This window comes from Neoarius graeffei, chromosome 18, assembly GCF_027579695.1.
Source record: "Neoarius graeffei isolate fNeoGra1 chromosome 18, fNeoGra1.pri, whole genome shotgun sequence".
Lineage (NCBI taxonomy): Eukaryota > Metazoa > Chordata > Actinopteri > Siluriformes > Ariidae > Neoarius > Neoarius graeffei.
Window position 1 is genome coordinate 66,531,782 of NC_083586.1, and position 21,211 is coordinate 66,552,992.

At 43.8% G+C, this 21,211-nt stretch overlaps 1 protein-coding gene across 2 annotated transcripts in view; it reads left to right on the forward strand.

The window, feature by feature from the left end:
• Window positions 1-21,211, forward strand: part of dnm2b (dynamin 2b) — a 50,345-nt gene that overhangs the window by 18,162 nt on the left and 10,972 nt on the right. Inside the window, exons 8-18 of one of the 2 annotated variants that reach the window (XM_060899298.1) lie at window positions 1,428-1,570; window positions 1,680-1,815; window positions 7,592-7,659; window positions 10,598-10,736; window positions 13,755-13,841; window positions 15,343-15,413; window positions 15,545-15,593; window positions 15,701-15,811; window positions 15,894-16,003; window positions 16,116-16,227; window positions 17,259-17,423. In XM_060899298.1, coding sequence (XP_060755281.1) covers window positions 1,428-1,570; window positions 1,680-1,815; window positions 7,592-7,659; window positions 10,598-10,736; window positions 13,755-13,841; window positions 15,343-15,413; window positions 15,545-15,593; window positions 15,701-15,811; window positions 15,894-16,003; window positions 16,116-16,227; window positions 17,259-17,423 — 1,191 coding nt within the window. Of the gene's footprint in view, window positions 1-1,427; window positions 1,571-1,679; window positions 1,816-7,591; window positions 7,660-8,341; window positions 8,481-10,597; window positions 10,737-13,754; window positions 13,842-15,342; window positions 15,414-15,544; window positions 15,594-15,700; window positions 15,812-15,893; window positions 16,004-16,115; window positions 16,228-17,258; window positions 17,424-21,211 lie in introns of both variants that reach the window. The other variant, XM_060899299.1, reaches the window with a different exon arrangement.

The window sequence follows — 21,211 nt, forward strand, 5'->3', positions numbered from 1 at the left end:
CTAAAAAAAGTGTGTTTTTAATTGGCTCTTAAAAGCATTTAAAGAAGGAGCAAACCTGAGTTCAGCAGGTAAGTCATTCCACAACCTGGGGCCAACCACTACAAAAGCACGATCACCCCAAGTCCTAAGGCGGGTACGTGGGACAGACAGTAAGTTTTGATTATTGGACCTAAGAGAGCGAGCAGAGGATAGGGGGTGCAATAACTCAACAAGATAGGCAGGGGCCTGGCCATGAAGTGATCTGTAGATAATGGTGAGGATTTTGAACTGAAAATGGTACTGGACTGGGAGCCAATGTAGGGAGCGGAGGATAGGGGTGATGTGAGAAAATCTGTTGGACCTAGTGAGTAGCCTGGCGGCAGCATTTTGGATAGATTGCACATGAGAAATGACAGATTTGTTGAGGGCAAGAAAAAGAGAGTTTCAGTAATCAATGCGGGAAGAAATAAAAGCGTGGATGAGCATTTCTAGATCAGTGTGGGACACCATAGACCTAAGCTTACTAATGTTACGTAAGTGAAAAAAAGCAAGATTTTGTTAACTTTTTAATATGAGGCTGAAAAGAGAGGGAGTTGTCAAAGATTACCCCAAGGTTTCTCAGACTGGGGCGAACAAAAGCTGAGTAAATTCCCAAATTCTGCTTAATCTCTGATGCCAATAAGTCTGGGGCAAAGATTAATATTTCTGTTTTGTTATCATTTAATTGTAACCAGTTTTCTGCCATCCACCCCTTAATGGCTTCCAGGCATTCTAGGAGTCTAGAGAGGCTAGCGACCTCCTTTGGGCTGAATTTAAAAAGCAGTTGTAAGTCATCTGCATACATGTGATAAGTGATGCTAAAATTCTGAATAATCTGACCCAGGGGAAGCATATAAAGTATAAAAAGGAGTGGGCCCAGCACTGACCCCTGCGGGACACCGCAAGAAAGGGGGGAGGAAGAGGAGACGTAGTCCCCAATTGAGACAGTAAAGGTCCTTTCTGTTAGATAAGAGGCAAACCAGTTTAACACAGTCCCTGAAATGCCTACCCAGTCATGTAATCTCTTGATCAAGATATGATGGTCAACAGTATCAAATGCCGTGCTCAGATCAAGAAGGACAAGTACAGCGCATTCACCATTGTCCACAGCCATCTGAATGTCATTTGTGATTCTCAAAAGGGCAGTTTCGGTAGAATGGAGCAGCCGAAAGCCGGTCTGAAATTTATCATAGAGACAATGGCTGTCTAGAAAGGCAGTGAGTTGATTAGCTACCACCTTTTCCAAGATTTTAGATAAAAATGGTAGTTTGGAAATTGGTCTATAATTCTTATGCTCAGACGGGTCCAGGTTAGGCTTTTTTAAAAGTGCTGTGAATGTGTTATAAAGGCCTTATACAAATTTTAACAAACGTATTTATACCCTAATCCAACCATATCTGTTTCCATAGCAACTGACGAATCATATCCGGGACACGCTGCCCAGTCTGCGCAGTAAACTGCAGAGTCAGCTGCTCTCGTTGGAGAAGGAGGTGGAGGAGTACAAGAACTTCAAACCTGATGATCCGACACGCAAAACTAAAGCCCTGCTGCAGTGAGTACACACACACACACACACACACTCAGTAGTCATGTTGGCGTTATTTGCTGAATGTCTGCTCCTCACTGTGTGTGTGTGTGTGTGTGTGTGTGTGTGTGTGTAGGATGGTGCAGCAGTTCGGTGTAGACTTTGAGAAGCGGATCGAGGGTTCAGGTGATCAGGTGGACACTCTGGAACTTTCTGGAGGAGCTCGAATCAACCGCATCTTCCACGAGCGCTTCCCCTTCGAACTCGTCAAGGTCTATAAAAAAGAAAAAAACAGGAAGAATGAAAAAATAGGAATTAAAAGAATGAAGGAAACAAGTAAATCAACAAAAAAAACCAAACAAATAAATAAGAATTCAAAGAATGAAGGAAACGGGGCGTCAGGATGCAGGCACTTATGGATGTATGTGCAGGGGAGAGCGGGGAACGTAGACTGGCAAACTACGGGTGGTAAAAAGAGCAACTGGACTTGCTTGAAGATTCTTGAAGATGTTTGACCTCTCATCCGAAAGGCTTCTTCAGGGTCTCCGCGGATCCTTAAAAAGTCTTAAAAAGTCTTATTTTTAATATGTGTTTTTTAAGGTCTTAAAAAGCATTATATTTCGCTATTTTTTGAGCTATGGTATTAAATTTCACATGGGAGGTATTAAATTTCATCCGGGTAGCCTACGGTAAATGAAAAAAAAAAACATATGTCTGGATTTTTTTTCCGCGCTAACGTTATTTATTCAACCAGCGTCGTTTGTTATCAAGATGCTGAACAAGTAGCACAAGAGCCGTTGTGTGTCTAGCACTAGTTCTAATAGCGCAGGAACCACGCCACAGGGGGCAGTGTGTTCTTTTATCCATGTAGTAGACAGTGATGGGAATAACGGCGTTAGAAATAAACGGCGTTACTAACGGCGTTACTTTTTTTTAGTAACGAGTAATCTAACTAATTACTTTTTACATCGTTATAACGCCGTTCCCGTTACTTACAATAAAATACTATGCGTTACTTTATTAAAGCTGTTCTCATCTGGCACGCTGCTCGCTCAGCCTTTCTTTACTCTGCTTTCATGTGGGGCGGGGAGACACGAGACAACGGCACAGTAAGCCAATCAGAGTAGATTTGGACAACATACGTAGGTAGGCCACGCCTACTGCACTACTGCGCGCTCTTTCAATTGGAAGAGCCAGCGATGGCGAGCGGTCAGCCCAGCACTGCGCTTTCACACTGGAAATACAGCCAGGACTTTTCATTACTTGAAATAAAAGGCAAGAGTGTTTACGTGCAATGCACATTATGTCGAGGAACAAAGCGTTTGTCCTCGTCAGTGGCCAGTAATTAGTAACAATTTTAATAACTACAGAAATATATTACATTTGATAGATGTCTTATCTCACATTGTCCCACAAAAATATTAATATAGTGTAGATAACGTTACTGATTGGTTCTGTTAAGTGTCCATTTCAGTCATTAAACACATTTAACATTCACTTTTATTATGATTACACTAATTGATTTTTTTTTTTGAGGGGGAACAAAATGTAACGGAATAATTACTTTCTCTGGTAATTAGTTACTTTTATGACAAAGTAACTCCGTTACTAACTCAGTTACTTTTTGGGAAAAGTAACTAGTAACTATAACTAATTACTTTTTGAAAGTAACGTGCCCAACACTGGTAGTAGAACCATTGAGAGTAGAGCAGACGAGGAAGAAGTGGTTGAACTTGAACATGAGCGGAGATGGGGAAGTGTAAGTTTAGTAACAAGTGGCTTGAGGAGCCAAAATACAAAAGTTGGCTAACAACAGCAACTTCAGAATATGAAGCGAGATGTAAGGTATGTCGGAAAGACATCAAGTTAACAACAATGGGCTGTAAAGCCCTTGACGCTCACTCGAAAGGGGAAAAGCATATGCGCTATGCTGCTAGTCGGGCAACAACAGTCCCCAGAGGCAGGTCGATCAGTAGTCAAACTTCCTTGCTTCCTCACTGTTTGTTCATGGCAGTACCCTACTATTAAAATATTGAGAAAGCAGTTAATGTTCTGTTTTGTTAACTGAAGATCAATTTGTTTCCTCACTGTTTGTTTACAGCAGTACCCTACTATTAAAATATCGAGAAGGCAGCTAATGTTCTGTTTTGTAAACTGAAGATGCACATTTTTTATAAAAAAAAATGCTTTGAACTTAACCTAGAGTATGCTTTTTTTTTTTTTTTTTTTACTGTACGTATTTGTTCCGCGGTAGTGGTCTTATTTTTTATACTCAGTGGTCTTAAAATGGTCTTAAAAAGTATTATTTTTGCTGGTCAGAAATGTGCAGAGACCCTGTTCTTTAGTTCTGTCTGACTGGTAGGGAGTATCAGGTATTTATCCTCTCATGGATGAAAAGCTCATCTAAGGCCAAGTTTACATTAGACCGTATCTGTCTCGTTTTCTTCGCGGACGCACTGTCCGTTTACATTAAACCGCCTGGAAACGCCGGGAAACAGGAATCCGCCAGCGTCCACGTATTCAATCCAGATCATGTCTGGTCCGGTGCTGTGTAAACATTGAGAATACGCGGATACGCTGTGCTGAGCTCTAGCTGGCGTCTCATTGGACAACGTCACTGTGACATCCACCTTCCTGATTCGCTGGCGTTGGTCATGTGACGCAACTGCTGAAAAACGGCGTGGACTTCCGCCTCGTATCACCTTTCATTAAAGAGTATAAAAGTATGAAAATACTGCAAATACTGATGCAAATACTGCCCATTGTGTAGTTATGATTGTCTTTAGGCTTGCCATCCTTCCACTTGCAAGTGGTAAGTGATCTGCGCTGGGATCTCACACACAGCGGCTCAGTCCCGAATCGTGGCTTGTTCACTTCACTCGCGCGCTGTGTGAGCTGCGCAGGGCCGGAGTGCGCGCCCTCCAGAGGGCACTCACTGTTCAGGGCGGAGTGATTTGGAGCGCAGGATGCCTGCGGAGCCGAGCGTATTAGGCTTGCCATCCTTCTACTTGCAAGTGGTGAGCCTTGCGCATGCCCTAAATGCACTGGGATCATGTTACGCGCCGTCTAAAGTCATGTGATTAGTGTATCCGCGTATTGGTGTTGCTGTGTGCACGGCTAACGGTTTTAGTGTAAACGCGAATCGTTTTAAGAACGTTAATCTGATGATCCGCTGATTCGACGTAATGTAAACGTAGCCTAAGGTGTCGTTGAGTCATCCTGTTGGTGTGGGTCACTGGGGGCTGAATGTGAACGGCCTCGAGAGTCGTTAGGGTGATCAATGGATTGCCCGTTAAGGTGATCAATGGAATGCTGATTCTCTCTGTCCTCCTGTGAGTCGCTGAAAACAGCTGGGCTTTGGTGTGCATTCAGTTGTCTGGGAAGTGTGCCAAGGGCTGCACTGTAGGTGGCTGATAAATGATGTCTTAGACCCCCATCTCTGTTCAGTGAGGGCCGTTCCAAGTTGACAAAAATGGCTTCTTTAACTCCTCGCTCATACCAACGATCCTCTCTGGCTAAAATGCATAAGTTGCAATCCTGAAATGAGTGTCCTTTGTTGTTAAGATGAAGATAGACAGCAGAGTCCTGGCCTGAGGAACTGGCTCTCCTGTGTTGAGCCATGCGCCTGTGAAGCGGTTGTTTAGTTTCCCCAATATACGAGTCCGTGCATTCCTCACTGCACTGAATTACATACACCACGTTGTCCTGTTAGTGTCTGGGTATTCTGTCCTTAGGGTGGACCAGTTTCTGCTTCAGGGTGTTACTGGGTCTGAAACGTACCGGAATGTTGTGTTTGTAGAAGATCCTCCTGAGTTTCTCAGATAGACCAGAAATGTAGGGAATGACAATGTTCTTGCGTTTGTTCCTGTTATCCTCCTTGTCCATTATGTTCCTTTTCCTGCTCTTGAAGAAAGCCCAGTTGGGATACCCGCAGTTCTGAAGTGCTTTCCTGATGTGATTTTGCTCCTTCTCTTTTCCCTCTACCGTTGTAGGATATTCTGAGCCCTGTGTTGCAAGGTCCTAATGACCCCCAATTTGTGTTCCAGTGGGTGGTGAGAGTCGAAGAGCAGGCGCTGGTCTGTGTGTGGGGGTTTCCGGTAGACCTTGATGCTCAGGCTTCTGTCTTGTCTAATGTGTACATCACAATCCAAGAAGGCTAGATTATTCCCACTGACGTCCTCCTGAGTGAAATTGACGTTGATATCCACTGCATTGATGTGTTTAGAGAAGGCTTCCACAACACAAATTTTAAGGGGGGGGCGCTGTTGTTTATTTGCTCTCCGAGGGGGGTCTGACTCTCCCACACTTTGAAAACCCCTGCACTAGACAAAATCGAAGTTGAGGGACAAGCAGGGGTCTATCCATTGGCAGACAGAGTAATAAGGGCGAGACTAAAGAGCAACGAGACAATATCGAGGGTCGAGAACATAAGGAAGGCAGAATAACAAGGCTTGGTATGACAGGTAAGACACTGAACGAGTCTTCGTATCGAGTGAGGTGTGGGAGAGGTATTTATACGGCGTGGGCTGATTAACCAGGAAATGAGTGACAGGTGTAATTAATAGACAGGCGATAGAGGGTGCTATGGTTCTTGGGTGTTGTAGTTTAGATCAGCCATGTTTGTACAACCCCGATTCCACAAAACGGTTTGGCATTGCCATGTTGGAAAATGCAAGGTCTTCCCTGAAAGAGACGTCGTCTGGATGGGAGCATATGTTGCTCTAGAACCTGGATATACCTTTCAGCATTGATGGTGTCTTTCCAGATGTGTAAGCTGCCCATGCCACACGCACTAATGCAACCCCATACCATCAGAGATGCAGGCTTCTGAACTGAGCGCTGATAACAACTCGGGTCGTCCTTCTCCTCTTTAGTCCGAATGACACGGCGTCCCTGATTTCCATAAAGAACTTCAAATTTTGATTCGTCTGACCACAGAACAGTTTTCCACTTTGCCACAGTCCATTTTAAACGAGCCTTGGCCCAGAGAAGACGTCTGCGCTTCTGGATCGTGTTTAGATACGGCTTCTTCTTTGAACTATAGAGTTTTAGCTGGCAACGGCGGATGGCACGGTGAATTGTGTTCACAGATAATGTTCTCTGGAAATATTCCTGAGCCCATTTTGTGATTTCCAATACAGAAGCATGCCTGTATGTGATGCAGTGCCGTCTAAGGGCCCGAAGATCACGGGCACCCAGTATGGTTTTCCGGCCTTGACCCTTACGCACAGAGATTCTTCCAGATTCTCTGAATCTTTTGATGATATTATGCACTGTAGATGATGATCTGTTCAAACTCTTTGCAATTTTACACTGTCGAACTCCTTTCTGATATTGCTCCACTATTTGTCGGCGCAGAATTAGGGGGATTGGTGATCCTCTTCCCATCTTTACTTCTGAGAGCCGCTGCCACTCCAAGATGCTCTTTTTATACCCAGTCATGTTAATGACCTATTGCCAATTGACCTAATGAGTTGCAATTTGGTCCTCCAGCTGTTCCTTTTTTGTACCTTTAACTTTTCCAGCCTCTTATTGCCCCTGTCCCAACTTTTTTGAGATGTGTTGCTGTCATGAAATTTCAAAATGTCTCACTTTCGACATTTGATATGTTGTCTATGTTCTATTGTGAATACAATATCAGTTTTTGAGATTTGTAAATTATTGCATTCCGTTTTTATTTACAATTTGTACTTTGTCCCAACTTTTTTGGAATCGGGGTTGTCGTCTGACTGGAAGTGGCGTGCTCTATTGTGTTACTGACACAGGGAAGGAAATAATAAGAAATAAAGAAAAAAAATTGGGACTCAAATATAGGAAAGATATAAAAGTAAATAAGAAAAATGAAAGGAAGAACGAAAGAATAATTTAAGAATTCAAAGAAAGCATATGTTTGGTATAAAAGGATATAATGAATGAATTAACAAAAGAAAGAAGTCAGAAACAATGAAAGAAATCTTAAACAATTTACAATGGCCAAGAACAGAGAACCAGTGTTAATGTGTGTGTGGTGTGTGTGTGTGGTGTGTGTGTGGTGTGTGTGTGTTTTAGATGGAGTTTGATGAGAAAGAACTGAGGAGAGAAATCAGCTACGCAATTAAGAACATACATGGTGTGAGGCAAGTGTATACATGTACTCTCACTCACTCACTCTCACACACACACACACACACACACACACACACACACACACACACACACACACCCTTAGGAATGTGCTGATAATCAGTCGTTCAATATATCAGCACATTCCCAGTTCTGAACTCTTTCTTCATCCAGTGCTTTGTATGAACTTTTCTCCTGACCTTCCTGAAAGAGACCTGCGGCGCTGTGTGTCCCCCCTGAGTCCAAATACAGAGACGACACAAGAAAGAAGAGAAAAATAACTTGGAGACAGAAAGAGGAATAGAAAACAAAAAATGAATAGAAGGGGAAATAAAAATAAATAACTTAGAATTTAGGAGAATAGAGGAAGAAAAATTTAAAAAAGTGATGAAAGGAGAAATAAAGCAAACAAGAAGCAAAAGAAAAAATGAAGAGAATGAAATAGTTGAGAAAAAGAAAGGGGACAAATGGAGGTAAGAGAAAAAAGTGGAAAAGAATGGAAATAAAAATAGAAAAAAGAAAAGGGATAAATAAAGGATGAGTAAAGATGTACAGAGATTTAAAAAAAAGAAAACAAATGAAGAGAAAATGCAATAGGGGGGAAAAAAAAGTTTATTTCTCCCAGTCATCACTGTGTGTGTGTGTGTGTGTGTGTGTGTGTGTGTGTGTGTGTGTGCGCGCGCGCGCGCGCATCAGGACGGGTTTATTCACCCCTGACCTGGCCTTCGAGGCCATAGTGAAAAAGCAGATCATTAAGCTGAAGGAGCCGTGTCTCAAATGCATCGACCTGGTCATCCAGGAGCTCATCAATACAGTCAGGCAGTGCACTGCGAAGGTAGCACATGCAGCCAGAGGGGGCGCTGCAGAGCGGGGGAGGGGTGCGATTTGCACAGCCTCTACATGAAGTTAACTTGGACATTTAGACTGATAACATTTTAAGGGATTTAATCCAAGTAGTTGCTCTGGAGAGCTGCTGAGTGGGGCTTTGGAAAATTCCTCAAAGTCTTACTGAAGTTGTCATGACAACGCCAGTTTGGAATGGTTTCCATTTGGTGTTCTTTGGAAGCACCTGAAAGTGTTTTTAACAGCAGACTTGAGCTGTGCAGATCACCCCGTTTTCTCCACCTGGTCCCGCCTCGTTCCCTGAGTGAGCATGTAGAGGAGGCAGTTTTACTTCCTGACTCCAGCCTCGAATAAAGACGAGCTTCTGGATTTGCCAGTTTCACCTACACATCAGCATCAGTTAAATACTCATCATCGGTCACATGGTACCACAAATTGATCAACACACAACACAGAAACTGTGGCCATTTCAAAGTACTATTACTTGGTCTAATGGATTATAGGTGGATGGTTGGATGGATGGATGGATGGATGGATGGATGGATGGATGGATGGATGGATGGATGGATGGAGGACTGATGGATGATGGAAGAATGAATGGTTAATGGATCGATTGAATCTAATGGATCTAAGAACGAGTTCTTAAGCTGCTTTTACATGGACAGCTATAACAAGTTGTGCCCAGAACAAGTTGTGCCCACTTTCCATTATGTTCACACACCCACTCTCGATCGGTGGCAAACTGAAGTTTTAAAAGGTAAACACAAAAGTGCGCATTCGCAAATCAGTGATCAAAAGCTTGTTTTTAACTTGCTTTATTATCCTCTCGCTGCTTGTTTCTGGTTAAATGCTCAGTGATTCGGCGGTAAATCAGCTCATTACGGCCCGATTTTTCTAAACCCAACTGGGTATCTATATCTGCCCACAACTGGATGAGGGTAAGAACAACTTCTTTAGTCCTGAATCACTGTGGTTGGCCTGGGAACCGCTTAACTCCATTGTTTAAAGGCAGAAAAGTTTGACAAGGAAAAGCACTTGAGAAGAACTGACCATTGAATTTGCCGTGAAGTGGTCTTGTCTGGATGATAAATGACCTGGATCAATGCTACCGCACATGCATAAGCCCCTCCTACTTGCCTTCGATTGTGTTTAGATGGTAAGTGGGAACAAGGTGTGCCCAGAAGATGTTCCAGAACAAGTTGCACCACCTTGTAAAGTGGAGCAAGTTGCACCCACTGGTGTCAAATTGTTCCAGAACAAATTCTATTTAGACGGGCAGTTGCACTGGGGCAACTTTTCCAGCACAAGTGCTCATGTAAAGGCAGCTTTAGATTGGTAGATGAATGAGCTGAATAAAGGAATTGGAGAGCGATGAGAATGGATGGATTAGATAAAGGGGTGGGAGGGAGGGATGGATGGATAGATTATTTAGGTGATAAATTATATAGAAGAATGGGAGATGTAAGAATTGGATATATGAGTGGATGGTTGGATGAAGTAAAGAGATACCATTAGTGGATTAGATGAAGGGATAAATTGAATGGATGGACTATAAAATTAGGTGATCATTTGATTGATGTAAAAATTGGATGGATGGATGGATGATGGATGGATTGACAAATGGATGGATGACTTGGAGAAATGCATTAGTAGATTAGATGATGGATGGTCTGATTATTGGATGAATGAAATGGATAAATTGCAAAGGTTCAAGAATTTTAGTTGGAGTTGGTTGGAAGGATGGAAGGATAGATGAGTAGATGAGTTGGATGAACAGGTAGATGACTCACTCACACATACACTTACTCTAAAGTACGTGAGGGTCACTGAATAAATAAAGCCATTGCTTCTTTAATTAGTGTAAGTGAGATTTGTTGGAACCAGAAGCTCCTCTGATTTGAGGCGACGTGTATGATGACAACTAAACCTTTTTGCTGTTTCTTTTTATTTCCCTCCTGTTCTTTGTCCTTCTTGACCCCATCTTTCTTTTGGTACATCCCTCTTTTCGTATCTTTCCTTCCTGAACTTGGCCACTTTTCCCTCACATTACCCTGATATAAAAATGACCTACACTCTGTCCTGCTCCACCCAATTCCCATGATCCTTCAGGACGGGCTTGTTCACCCCGGACCTGGCGTTCGAGGCCATAGTGAAAAAGCAGATCGTTAAGCTGAAGCAGCCGTGTCTGAAATGTGTGGACCTGGTCGTGTCCGAACTCTCTGCTCTCGCCCACAAGTGCACGGAGAAGGTAAAGGGCATGATGCGCTGGGAGGAGGGAGGGGATTGGAAGGTGGATTTAGGTGTAAAGGGTGATTGGATGTGGATTGGTTGACAGATGTATGTATACTTAAGATAATGCGTTGAAGCAGTGGAGAAAATGGAGGATGAGATGGCTCTGGATGGATTAGATGATTCGGTAGATTAGATGGACATAGCAGTTATATGGCTGGCTGGATTAATTAGATAGGTGAATTAGTCAGATGGCTGGACGATGGATGGATGGGAGGATTAGACAGATGTAAGGGTTGGATGGCTGGACGGTGGATGGATGGGAGGATTAGACAGATGTAAGGGTTGGATGGCTGGACGGTGGATGGATGGGAGGATTAGACAGATGTAAGGGTTGGATGGCTGGACGGTGGATGGATGGGAGGATTAGACAGATGTAAGGGTTGGATGGCTGGACGGTGGATGGATGGGAGGATTAGACAGATGTAAGGGTTGGATGGCTGGACGGTGGATGGATGGGAGGATTAGACAGATGTAAGGGTTGGATGGCTGGACGGTGGATGGATGGGAGGATTAGACAGATGTAAGGGTTGGATGGCTGGACGGTGGATGGATGGGAGGATTAGACAGATGTAAGGGTTGGATGGCTGGACGGTGGATGGATGGGAGGATTAGACAGATGTAAGGGTTGGATGGCTGGACGGTGGATGGATGGGAGGATTAGACAGATGTAGGAGTCAGATGGATGGACGATGGATGGATGGATGGGAGGATTAGACAGATGTAGGAGTCAGATGGATGGATGGGAGGATTAGACAGATGTAAGGGTTGGATGGCTGGACGATGGATGGATGGATGGGAGCATTAGACAGATGTAAGGGTTGGATGGCTGGACGATGGATGGATGGGAGCATTAGACAGATGTAAGGGTTGGATGGCTGGACGATGGATGGATGGGAGCATTAGACAGATGTAAGGGTTGGATGGCTGGACGATGGATGGATGGGAGCTTTAGACAGATGTAAGGGTTGGATGGCTGGACGATGGATGGATGGGAGCATTAGACAGATGTAAGGGTTGGATGGCTGGACGGTGGATGGATGGGAGGATTAGACAGATGTAAGGGTTGGATGGCTGGACGGTGGATGGATGGGAGGATTAGACAGATGTAAGGGTTGGATGGCTGGACGATGGATGGATGGGAGGATTAGACAGATGTAAGGGTTGGATGGCTGGACGATGGATGGATGGGAGGATTAGACAGATGTAAGGGTTGGATGGCTGGACGGTGGATGGATGGGAGGATTAGACAGATGTAAGGGTTGGATGGCTGGACGGTGGATGGATGGGAGGATTAGACAGATGTAAGGGTTGGATGGCTGGACGATGGATGGATGGGAGGATTAGACAGATGTAAGGGTTGGATGGCTGGACGGTGGATGGATGGGAGGATTAGACAGATGTAAGGGTTGGATGGCTGGACGGTGGATGGATGGGAGGATTAGACAGATGTAAGGGTTGGATGGCTGGACGATGGATGGATGGGAGGATTAGACAGATGTAAGGGTTGGATGGCTGGATGAATTTCACAGATCTTGGTTTCGGAGATTAGATAAATGGATGATCGATTCGAATTTTGAGATGAACATTAATCTCTACTGTTTCAGAAAGTTATCAATGTCACAGACAAATAGTGTAAGCATAAGTTAATAAGTATCAAAAAACATGCACTAAATGGCCAAAAGTATGCGCACCCTGACCAGCACACCCATATGTAGTTCTTCCCCAAACTGTTCCCACAAAGTTTAAAGCACGCAGTTGTGCAGAACGTCTCTGTATTCTGTAGTGTTACAGTTTCTCTTCACTGGAACTCAGAGTCCAAACCTGTTCCAGCGTCACGATGCTCCTGAACACACACTGAGCTCCATGAAGACATGAAGTGTAAACCCTGACTGAAGTCAACTTCACTGAAGACCTTGGGGATGAACTGGAACTGGAGCCTCAACAACATCCAGCATCAGGGTCTGATCTCACTAATGCTCTTCCAGCTGAACTGAATGAACACAAATCCACACAGCCACGCCCTAAAATCTAGTGGAAAGCCTTCCCGAGAAGAGAAGAGTGGAGCTTATTAGACCAGTGAATTAATATTAACGCTGATGGTTTTGGAAAAGAATATTCCGACTCGGGTGTGCACATTCTTTTTGCCATTTCGTGCATGAATATTACTGTGTGTTTGAGCGCTTATATATTTTTCTATCTTGTGTTCACACCTTCCCTGCAGCGGCACTTACGGTGACGCTCCACCCTAAAACCCCAAATCTCACCTCCTGCCATTTGAGCATCCAATCAGTCAGCTTGACCACAGATGATTTTAACAACGTCCGATCCAATGCTCATGGTCAATTCATGGTCAATTTTCCATCTGTACCTTTACCCACAATTTCTTTACAGCCCTTCACTTAAAAAAACCTCTGACTTCATTCTTGTTGTTCTGTTGATATCCTGATGCAGTATCTCCTCCTCCTTTTTTTTTTTCCTGACTCACACTTTCAGTATCACAGATCTAACTTGCTTGATTAACACAGACTCTTGAACGTATCCCTGATTTAGAGCTGCACAGTATGTTATTGTTTTGCTGTAGCATTGTTGAGATCCAGTCTTGTAGTTTCTTGACAATTGCGTGAATACTTAAGAGCTGCACCATAAGCTTTACAAGAAGCTTTTGTTTGTCTGAGCATTGGCACTATTTTTAATGCTAATTTCTGCTAGTGCTCCTGTGTGATATTATTCTAATTGTGTTAGTATTTAGCTAATAAACATACTCGCGATTTTTTTTTAACACAGGTCATATTGTGCAGCCCTAGTCTACACCACTCATATGATGGGTGTGTAACGTACCGTAACATCCTCATGCGTGTCTGTGTTCTAATCACTGACGATGCTTGGTGTGTGTGAAACAACAGAAATACTGTATTTATTCGAGTTGAGCATTTGGACGTGTGCACGTGTTGATGCAGTCTTGCGTTTTTATTAGCTGAGTTCATATCCTCGACTGAGAGAGGAGACCGAGAGGATTGTCACCACCTACATCAGAGAGAGGGACAGCAAGACGAAAGACCAGGTGGGTGATGTTGCATACCCTCTTTCCACCAACGTGAATCAGGTGCTAGTTCTAGGCTGGTTCTGACTTGGAAACCTCTTAGAGCCGCCACCATAGTGTCACATCATTACATCACAGTTACAATGACGGTGGACGACTTCATCTCTTTTTCTTGGGGTTAGTCAGAATAGATGCTACACTAGCTCTGTTTTTTTTTTAGCTCATCCGGCTGCAGGCCAGGCCAGATGAGCTTCTGTCATCATCCATCGTCATCATCCGTCCACATCTTACAAAAATCGCTACTCCCCCTACAGGATTGATCAGATTTTGATCAAACTCGCGAACAATGTTCCCCAGGTGGATGTGCATAAAAGTTGTCAAGATGGTGGTGCCCCGTTTCATATTTACGAGTTTATGGGCGTCTGAAATTTTTGAGTGACTCGTCACATTAAACGCTACTCTTCATGAACTGCTGGGACGTTTTTACTGAAATTCATCCAGAAGACTCTAAAGACATGTATTCCAACAAGAATTGTTCACCAGATGGTGCCACTTGCCATGGATGAGGCTACAAAGGGGTCATGTGCAATTTCACGAAAATCGCTGCTCCTCCTGTAGGAGTAATCAGATTTTGATCAAACTCGTATGGAATGTTCCCCAGGTTGGTGTGTATAAAAGTTGTCAAGACGGTGGCGCCACCTGTCATATTTAACATTTTATGGGCATTTGAAGATTACCAAACACTACTGTTTGTAAACTGCTAGGATGTTTTCACTGAAACTCACCCAGAAGACTCTAAAGACGTATTTCAACAAGAGTTGTTCACCAGGTGGCGCCACCTGTCATGGATGCAGCTACATGGGGGTCATATGCAGTTTCACAAAAACTGCTACTCCTCCTACAGGATTGATCGGATTTCAAACTCTCACACAACAACAGTGGCCGGTTTGAGCTCCAGCCTCATTGAGGCTATATTTTTTTTAATGGCAGTCACAAAATTTTTCTTTGATCTTGTTGGCCATGATAATCCCACCCTAAGTCCCTGATGCAAGCGGTTCTTGGTTCTTGACCAACAAAGACTTGTTGCCACTCTGGAACCACTTTTCCTGGCTGAGAGCTGGTTCTTTGGCTGCCGAAACACAAAGAACTGGTTCGAGATTAGGCACCAGCCTAAAACTGCCTTGGTGGAGAAGGGGAAACAGATATATTTAGACAAAGGTCACGTGCTAGCTATCGCACAGCCGTCATTTTAGAATGAACTGAAAAATACAGAAATCTTTATAACACTGGGTAACCAAGTTAGCTAAACCCAATTAACCTGAAGTTTCTCACTCGTCATTAAGGGTCAAGTTCCTCAAAAACTTTCCAGCATAAGCTTTGTTGTGAAATGTTGTGAAGTCATCACATGATCTTAACTCTGGAGTGCTTTTAGGAAATTGGGTCCTGATTTTGAGGACGCATATAAGATTTCAGGGTTGTTTTAACGTGTGTGTGTGTGTGTGTGTGCCGGGGGGTGTTCTAGGTCATGCTGTTGATTGACATCGAACTTTCCTACATCAACACCAATCATGAGGACTTCATTGGTTTTGCAAAGTGAGTGACCCCTGACCTTTCACCCCAGAGGATCTCACAATATCCTGTGCGGAATTAACCCAGCCTGTGACCTGAAATATTAAAGATTTAGATTACAGGATGACGTTATTTTTATTTTTGACCACCTACAGCGCCCAGCAGAGTTCCGCTGTCACCAAGAAGAGAGCTGTTCCCAACCAGGTGCTACACCAGACAGACTCCATTATTTTCTCTAATTAGCATATTCATATCACTGCTAATCAGTGTGGGTTTTTGGAGTCATTACCATAACCCCACCCCTTTTGCAGGTGATCAGGAAGGGTTGGCTCACAATCAACATCAGCATAATGAAGGGAGGCTCTCGGGATTACTGGTTCGTCCTGACCGCCGAGTCACTGTCCTGGTACAAGGACGAGGAGGTGTGTGTGTGTGAGAGAGTTCTTATAATGTCAGTTTATGAAGGCAAGAGGTTACACTCCACCGTGTGTGTGTGTGTTGCAGGAGAAAGAGAAGAAGTACATGCTCCCTCTGGATAACCTGAAGATCAGAGATGTAGAGAAAGGCTTCATGTCCACCAAACACACCTTTGCTATCTTTAACACTGAGCAGAGGTGTGTGTGTGTGTGTGGGGGGGGGTTATATATCTGTAACTGTACCCATCACTGCAGGTGATGGAGACAACAGTATTTTGGCTGAGTGTAGTGTGTGTGTGTGTGTGTGTAGGAACGTGTATAAAGACCTGCGTCAGATCGAGTTGGCGTGCGACTCTCAGGAGGACGTGGACAGCTGGAAGGCCTCGTTCCTGCGGGCCGGAGTGTATCCCGAGAAAGACCAGGTACCTTCTTGTGTGGGTGTCTCACACGTGTGTGTGTTGCGTTGATGACGGTCAGTACCATAGACATATAAACATAGACGCTGCATTCTGCGTAGAATCATAAGTCATCCTCGCCGCCATATTGGATGTGGCAAAGTGGAGATTCTTCAACCGTCTCTGGTATAGCGTCTAGACAGTAGCCGAGAATAAAGACGCCTCATTCATGTGCTGCGTTTAACTGTACCAACAGGTTTACCGTCCAAACGAGATCACATGGGATTACCTTTCACAGGTGAGACTGGAAAAATACTTTTCATACGTTCCTTCAGTCTTCAGTTTCCCAGCTCATCTCCACCGGGTAGGTGTAGAGTTATAAGCAGTGAGAATTAGATAATTCAGTGCCACACTATGATGAATGTTTTTAACCTTTCTGAATGTGAAGGAATCAGTGATGTATTTTGTTTCGGTATAACGTTAGAACCTGGCCGAACTCAGTTTGGCGCTCATTCAGCTCACTTTATTCAGCGAGAGCAGGTCTGTGTGGTGACTCAATAAATAAAACAGTACATTTTTCTTTTCATTCACTATTTCCAGTTTTTCCACTATTTCCATCATTTATCATATTCAGTCTTGTAGGCTGGTTATTGTGGCCTCAGGTTTTGGTAGCTTGCTACGGTATGCTGACTGATTAGCTTACCTGAGCTATCTATCGCAGATCTGTCGCTAGTTTGCAGTGTACAGGGTATTTCGCACACTATTTATAACCATCACATTAAAAGTTATATGTGTTGTTTTGATGCCTGTTTGTTTCCCAAATATATACGTGTGTGTCTTAATGGGTGAATAAAAGGCATGGAGTTAAATATTATTGTAGAAAGGGGCTTTATGAAGTTCAGTCCATTTACTTGCATTGGTTTACGGGGAAGATTTGCCACATCCAATATGGCGGACACTCTGATGTATCCCAGCAACGGGCCACCAGCTCAATGCGGCGTCTATGTTTGTATGTCTATGGTCAGTACCACCAGTTCAGATCATACCTCTGTCTCCAGGTGGAGAACGGTGAGGGGGCTCCAGCAGACACCTTCTCCATGGACCCTCAGTTGGAGAGACAGGTGGAGACGATCCGGAACCTGGTTGACTCCTACATCGGCATCGTCAACAAGAGCATCCGGGACCTTATGCCCAAGACCATCATGCACCTCATGATCAACAGCGTGAGCTTCACACACAGTCACAGAATTACGTTCATGACTCCGCCACCTCCATCTTTAGTTTGCGTCACTATTTGAACTTCATACTTTCTTCACTAAATATTTTCCGCTTTACTTTCTTATTCAAAATGAATTCATTTTAACTTGTTCACACTGGTATTTCTACAACAATGATAGGACCCTGAAAATATGAGGATGTAGGAATATAATGTAACACGAACATGGGGCCCTGGGAAGATAAAATCTCAGGTACTTATGAATTTGGAAATATATATACAGTGGTGCTTGAAAGTATGTGAGCCTCTAGGATTAGCAGTTAATTTGAAGGTGAAATTAGAGTCAGGTGTTTTCAATCAATGGGATGACAATCAGGTGTGAGTGGGCACCCTGTTTTATTTAAAGAACAGGGATCTATCAAAGTCTGATCTTCACAACACGTTTGTGGAAGTGTATCATGGCACAAACAAAGGAGATTTCTGAGGACCTCAGAAAAAGTGTTGTTGATGTTAATCAGGCTGGAAAAGGTCACAAAACCATCCCTAAAGAGTTTGGACTCCACCAATCCACAGTCAGACAGATTGTGTACAAATGGAGGAAATTCAAGGCCATTGTTACCCTCCCCAGGAGTGGTTGACCAACAAAGATCACTCCAAGAGCAAGGTGTGCAATAGTCGGTGAGGTCACAAAGGACCCCAGGGTAACTTCTAAGCAACTGAAGGCCTCTCTCACATTGGCTAATGTTAATGTTCATGAGTCCACCATCAGGAGAACACTGAACAACAATGGTGTGCATGGCAGGGTTGCAAGGAGAAAGCCACTGTTCTCCAAAAAGAACATTGCTGCTCGTCTGCAGTTTGCTAAAGATCACGTGGACAAGCCAGAAGGCTACTGGAAAAATGTTTTGTGGACGGATGAGACCAAAATAGAACTTTTTGGTTTAAATGAGAAGTGTTATGTTTGGAGAAAGGAAAACACTGCATTCCAGCATAAGAACCTTATCCCATCTGTGAAACATGGTGGTGGTAGTATCATGGTTTGGGCCTGTTTTGCTGCATCTGGGCCAGGACGGCTTGCCATCATTGACGGAACAATGAATTCTGAATTATACCAGCGAATTCTAAAGGAAAATGTCAGGACATCTGTCCATGAACTGAATCTCAAGAGAAGGTGGGTCATGCAGCAAGACAACGACCCTAAGCACACAAGTCGTTCTACCAAAGAATGGTTAAAGGAGAATAAAGTGAATGTTTTGGAATGGCCAAGTCAAAGTCCTGACCTTAATCCAATGGAAATGTTGTGGAAGGACCTGAAGTGAGCAGTTCATGTGAGGAAACCCACCAACATCCCAGAGTTGAAGCTGTTCTGTACGGAGGAACGGGCTAAAGTTCCTCCAAGCCGGTGTGCAGGACTGATCAACAGTTACCGCAAACGTTTAGTTGCAGTTATTGCTGCACAAGGGGGTCACACCAGATACTGAAAGCAAAGGGTCACATACTTTTGCCACTCACAGATATGTAATATTAGATCATTTTCCTCAATAAATAAATGACCAAGTATAATATTTTTGTCTCATTTGTTTAACTGGGTTCTCTTTATCTACTTTTAGGACTTGTGTGAAAATCTGATGACGTTTTAGGTCATATTTATGCAGAAATATAGAAAATTCTAAAGGGTTCACAAACTTTCAAGCACCACTGTAGATGTATCCCAGTACCATAGGGCTGTAGGAACTTGCATCCCAGGCAGCATAAAGTCTCAGGGACATAATGTCTGGGAAATAACCCACAAGGAGGAAAATGGGACCCTGAGAACATAGGACCATGGAAAGGTAGGACCATGGCAAAATAGGACATAGGAAGCATAGAACCCGGTGAACATAGATAGGGCCAATGATTTTCCGCGATCACGGACGGAAATTACGGAATTTTTATAGTGAAACGGATTTTTGACTGCCAAACGGAATTTTAGTATATCTGTGCTTGTATTCATTTTTTTCAACATTGCTCACGTGTCAAAGTGTAACTGCGTGTCAAAGTTTTGTGACCACAGTATTGATTTCGTCAGGGTTGACATGTGCAAGGACCACCTGAAATCCAAAAGACACGTGCTTCGGAAGAATTTGCGCGTCGATGCGGCATTCAAGCAAGTGACCCTTTTCCATGCATAAACATCTAAATGACAGAAGATTCAGTCTCACGGAGACCAACACTAAACAACTTATGATGCTCGATCATAATGGCGATATCGAGCAGCGTTTCTAGGAACTCTGAGAGCGCTCAGTGATTGATCTGCAAGGAACATTCAGGACTGCCATTACAATCAAAGTTAAACTGTTCTCGTCTGTTTGAGAGAGCGCTCTGTGTTCTGTTAGGAAACATTGCTTCATGAGTACTGTGGTGGACTAAAAATGATGGATATAGAGTAATACGGGATCCTATTTTTTAAACAGTCAATTATGAGTATTGTCATTACAGGCTCAGTAAGTATCACTGAATATTAATTTATCAGTACTCTCAATATATGAGATGGGTTTTTAGTTAACGGCGATCCTAGTTTCTTGATTTATCTGTTATCAGTATGTCAAGTAAAGTATTTTGAGTTGTCTCATCTGTGATCCCACTTTAATCTTTTTATTAATGCAATTTATCAGCCTACTGTCAGTGTAATTGTTTTATTTTATATATAGTGGTTAGCGCTGTCGCCTCACAGCAAGAAGGTCCGGGTTCGAGCCCCGGGGCCGGCGAGGGCCTTTCTGTGCAGAGTTTGCATGTTCTCCCCGTGTCCGCGTGGGTTTCCTCCGGGTGCTCCGGTTTCCCCCACAGTCCAAAGACATGCAGGTTAGGTTAACTGGTGACTCTAAATTGAGTGTAGGTGTGAATGTGAGTGTGAATGGTTGTCTGTGTCTATGTGTCAGCCCTGTGATGACCTGGCGACTTGTCCAGGGTGTACCCTGCCTTTCGCCCGTAGTCAGCTGGGATAGGATCCAGCTCGCCTGCGACCCTGTAGAACAGGATAAAGCGGCTACAGATAATGAGATGAGACACCATTAACAAAAGGCTTGACTAAACAGATATGCTTTCAGCCGAGACTTAAACGCTGAGACTGTGTCTGATTCCCGAACACTACTTGGAAGGCTCCGCCCCCTGATGTAGCCTTCACTATAGACCCTTTTCAGTCACGTGACCTTCGTAAACGCGACCGCCATTTTGGACATGTAGTGGACTTCGGCTCGAATCGGTTTGAATGCGAGGAAGGCAACAAACATAAAAGAAAAAGGAGCGAGATGCAGAAAACTGTATTTACTAGTTTACTGTAATTATGATCTGGCAGCTACTTACACCGGATCCAGTGTAAATAGCTGCCGGAGCCAACGTCCGAGCTTGCCGGAGTGCGGTCCGGCCGGCCGCGAGCTAGCGCGCTCCGGAACCTCGGACGTTGGCTCTGGCAGCTATTTACACTGGATCCGGTGTAAATAGCTGCCAGATCATAATTACAGTAAAATAGAATGGAATGTTAACAGCAATGTAATGCCTTTTCTGGCTAATTTTATTCGTCTTACCTCCAACAAAGTGGTCTACACAAGCGCTGGTATGCTGCTATTCATCTTCTCCGTCGGTCAGCATCTACCGGGATCTGATAAAATGATAACCCTTGCCTTGTTTGTTGATGGTTACTACATCCAGGTGCACAACAATATAGTGGCATGATGGAAGTCTTGCTGAAAATAAACACTTTCTTTGCTGCCGTTCCTCAGTGCTGGCTGTGGTAAACTACTGGTAGTACATGTCCAA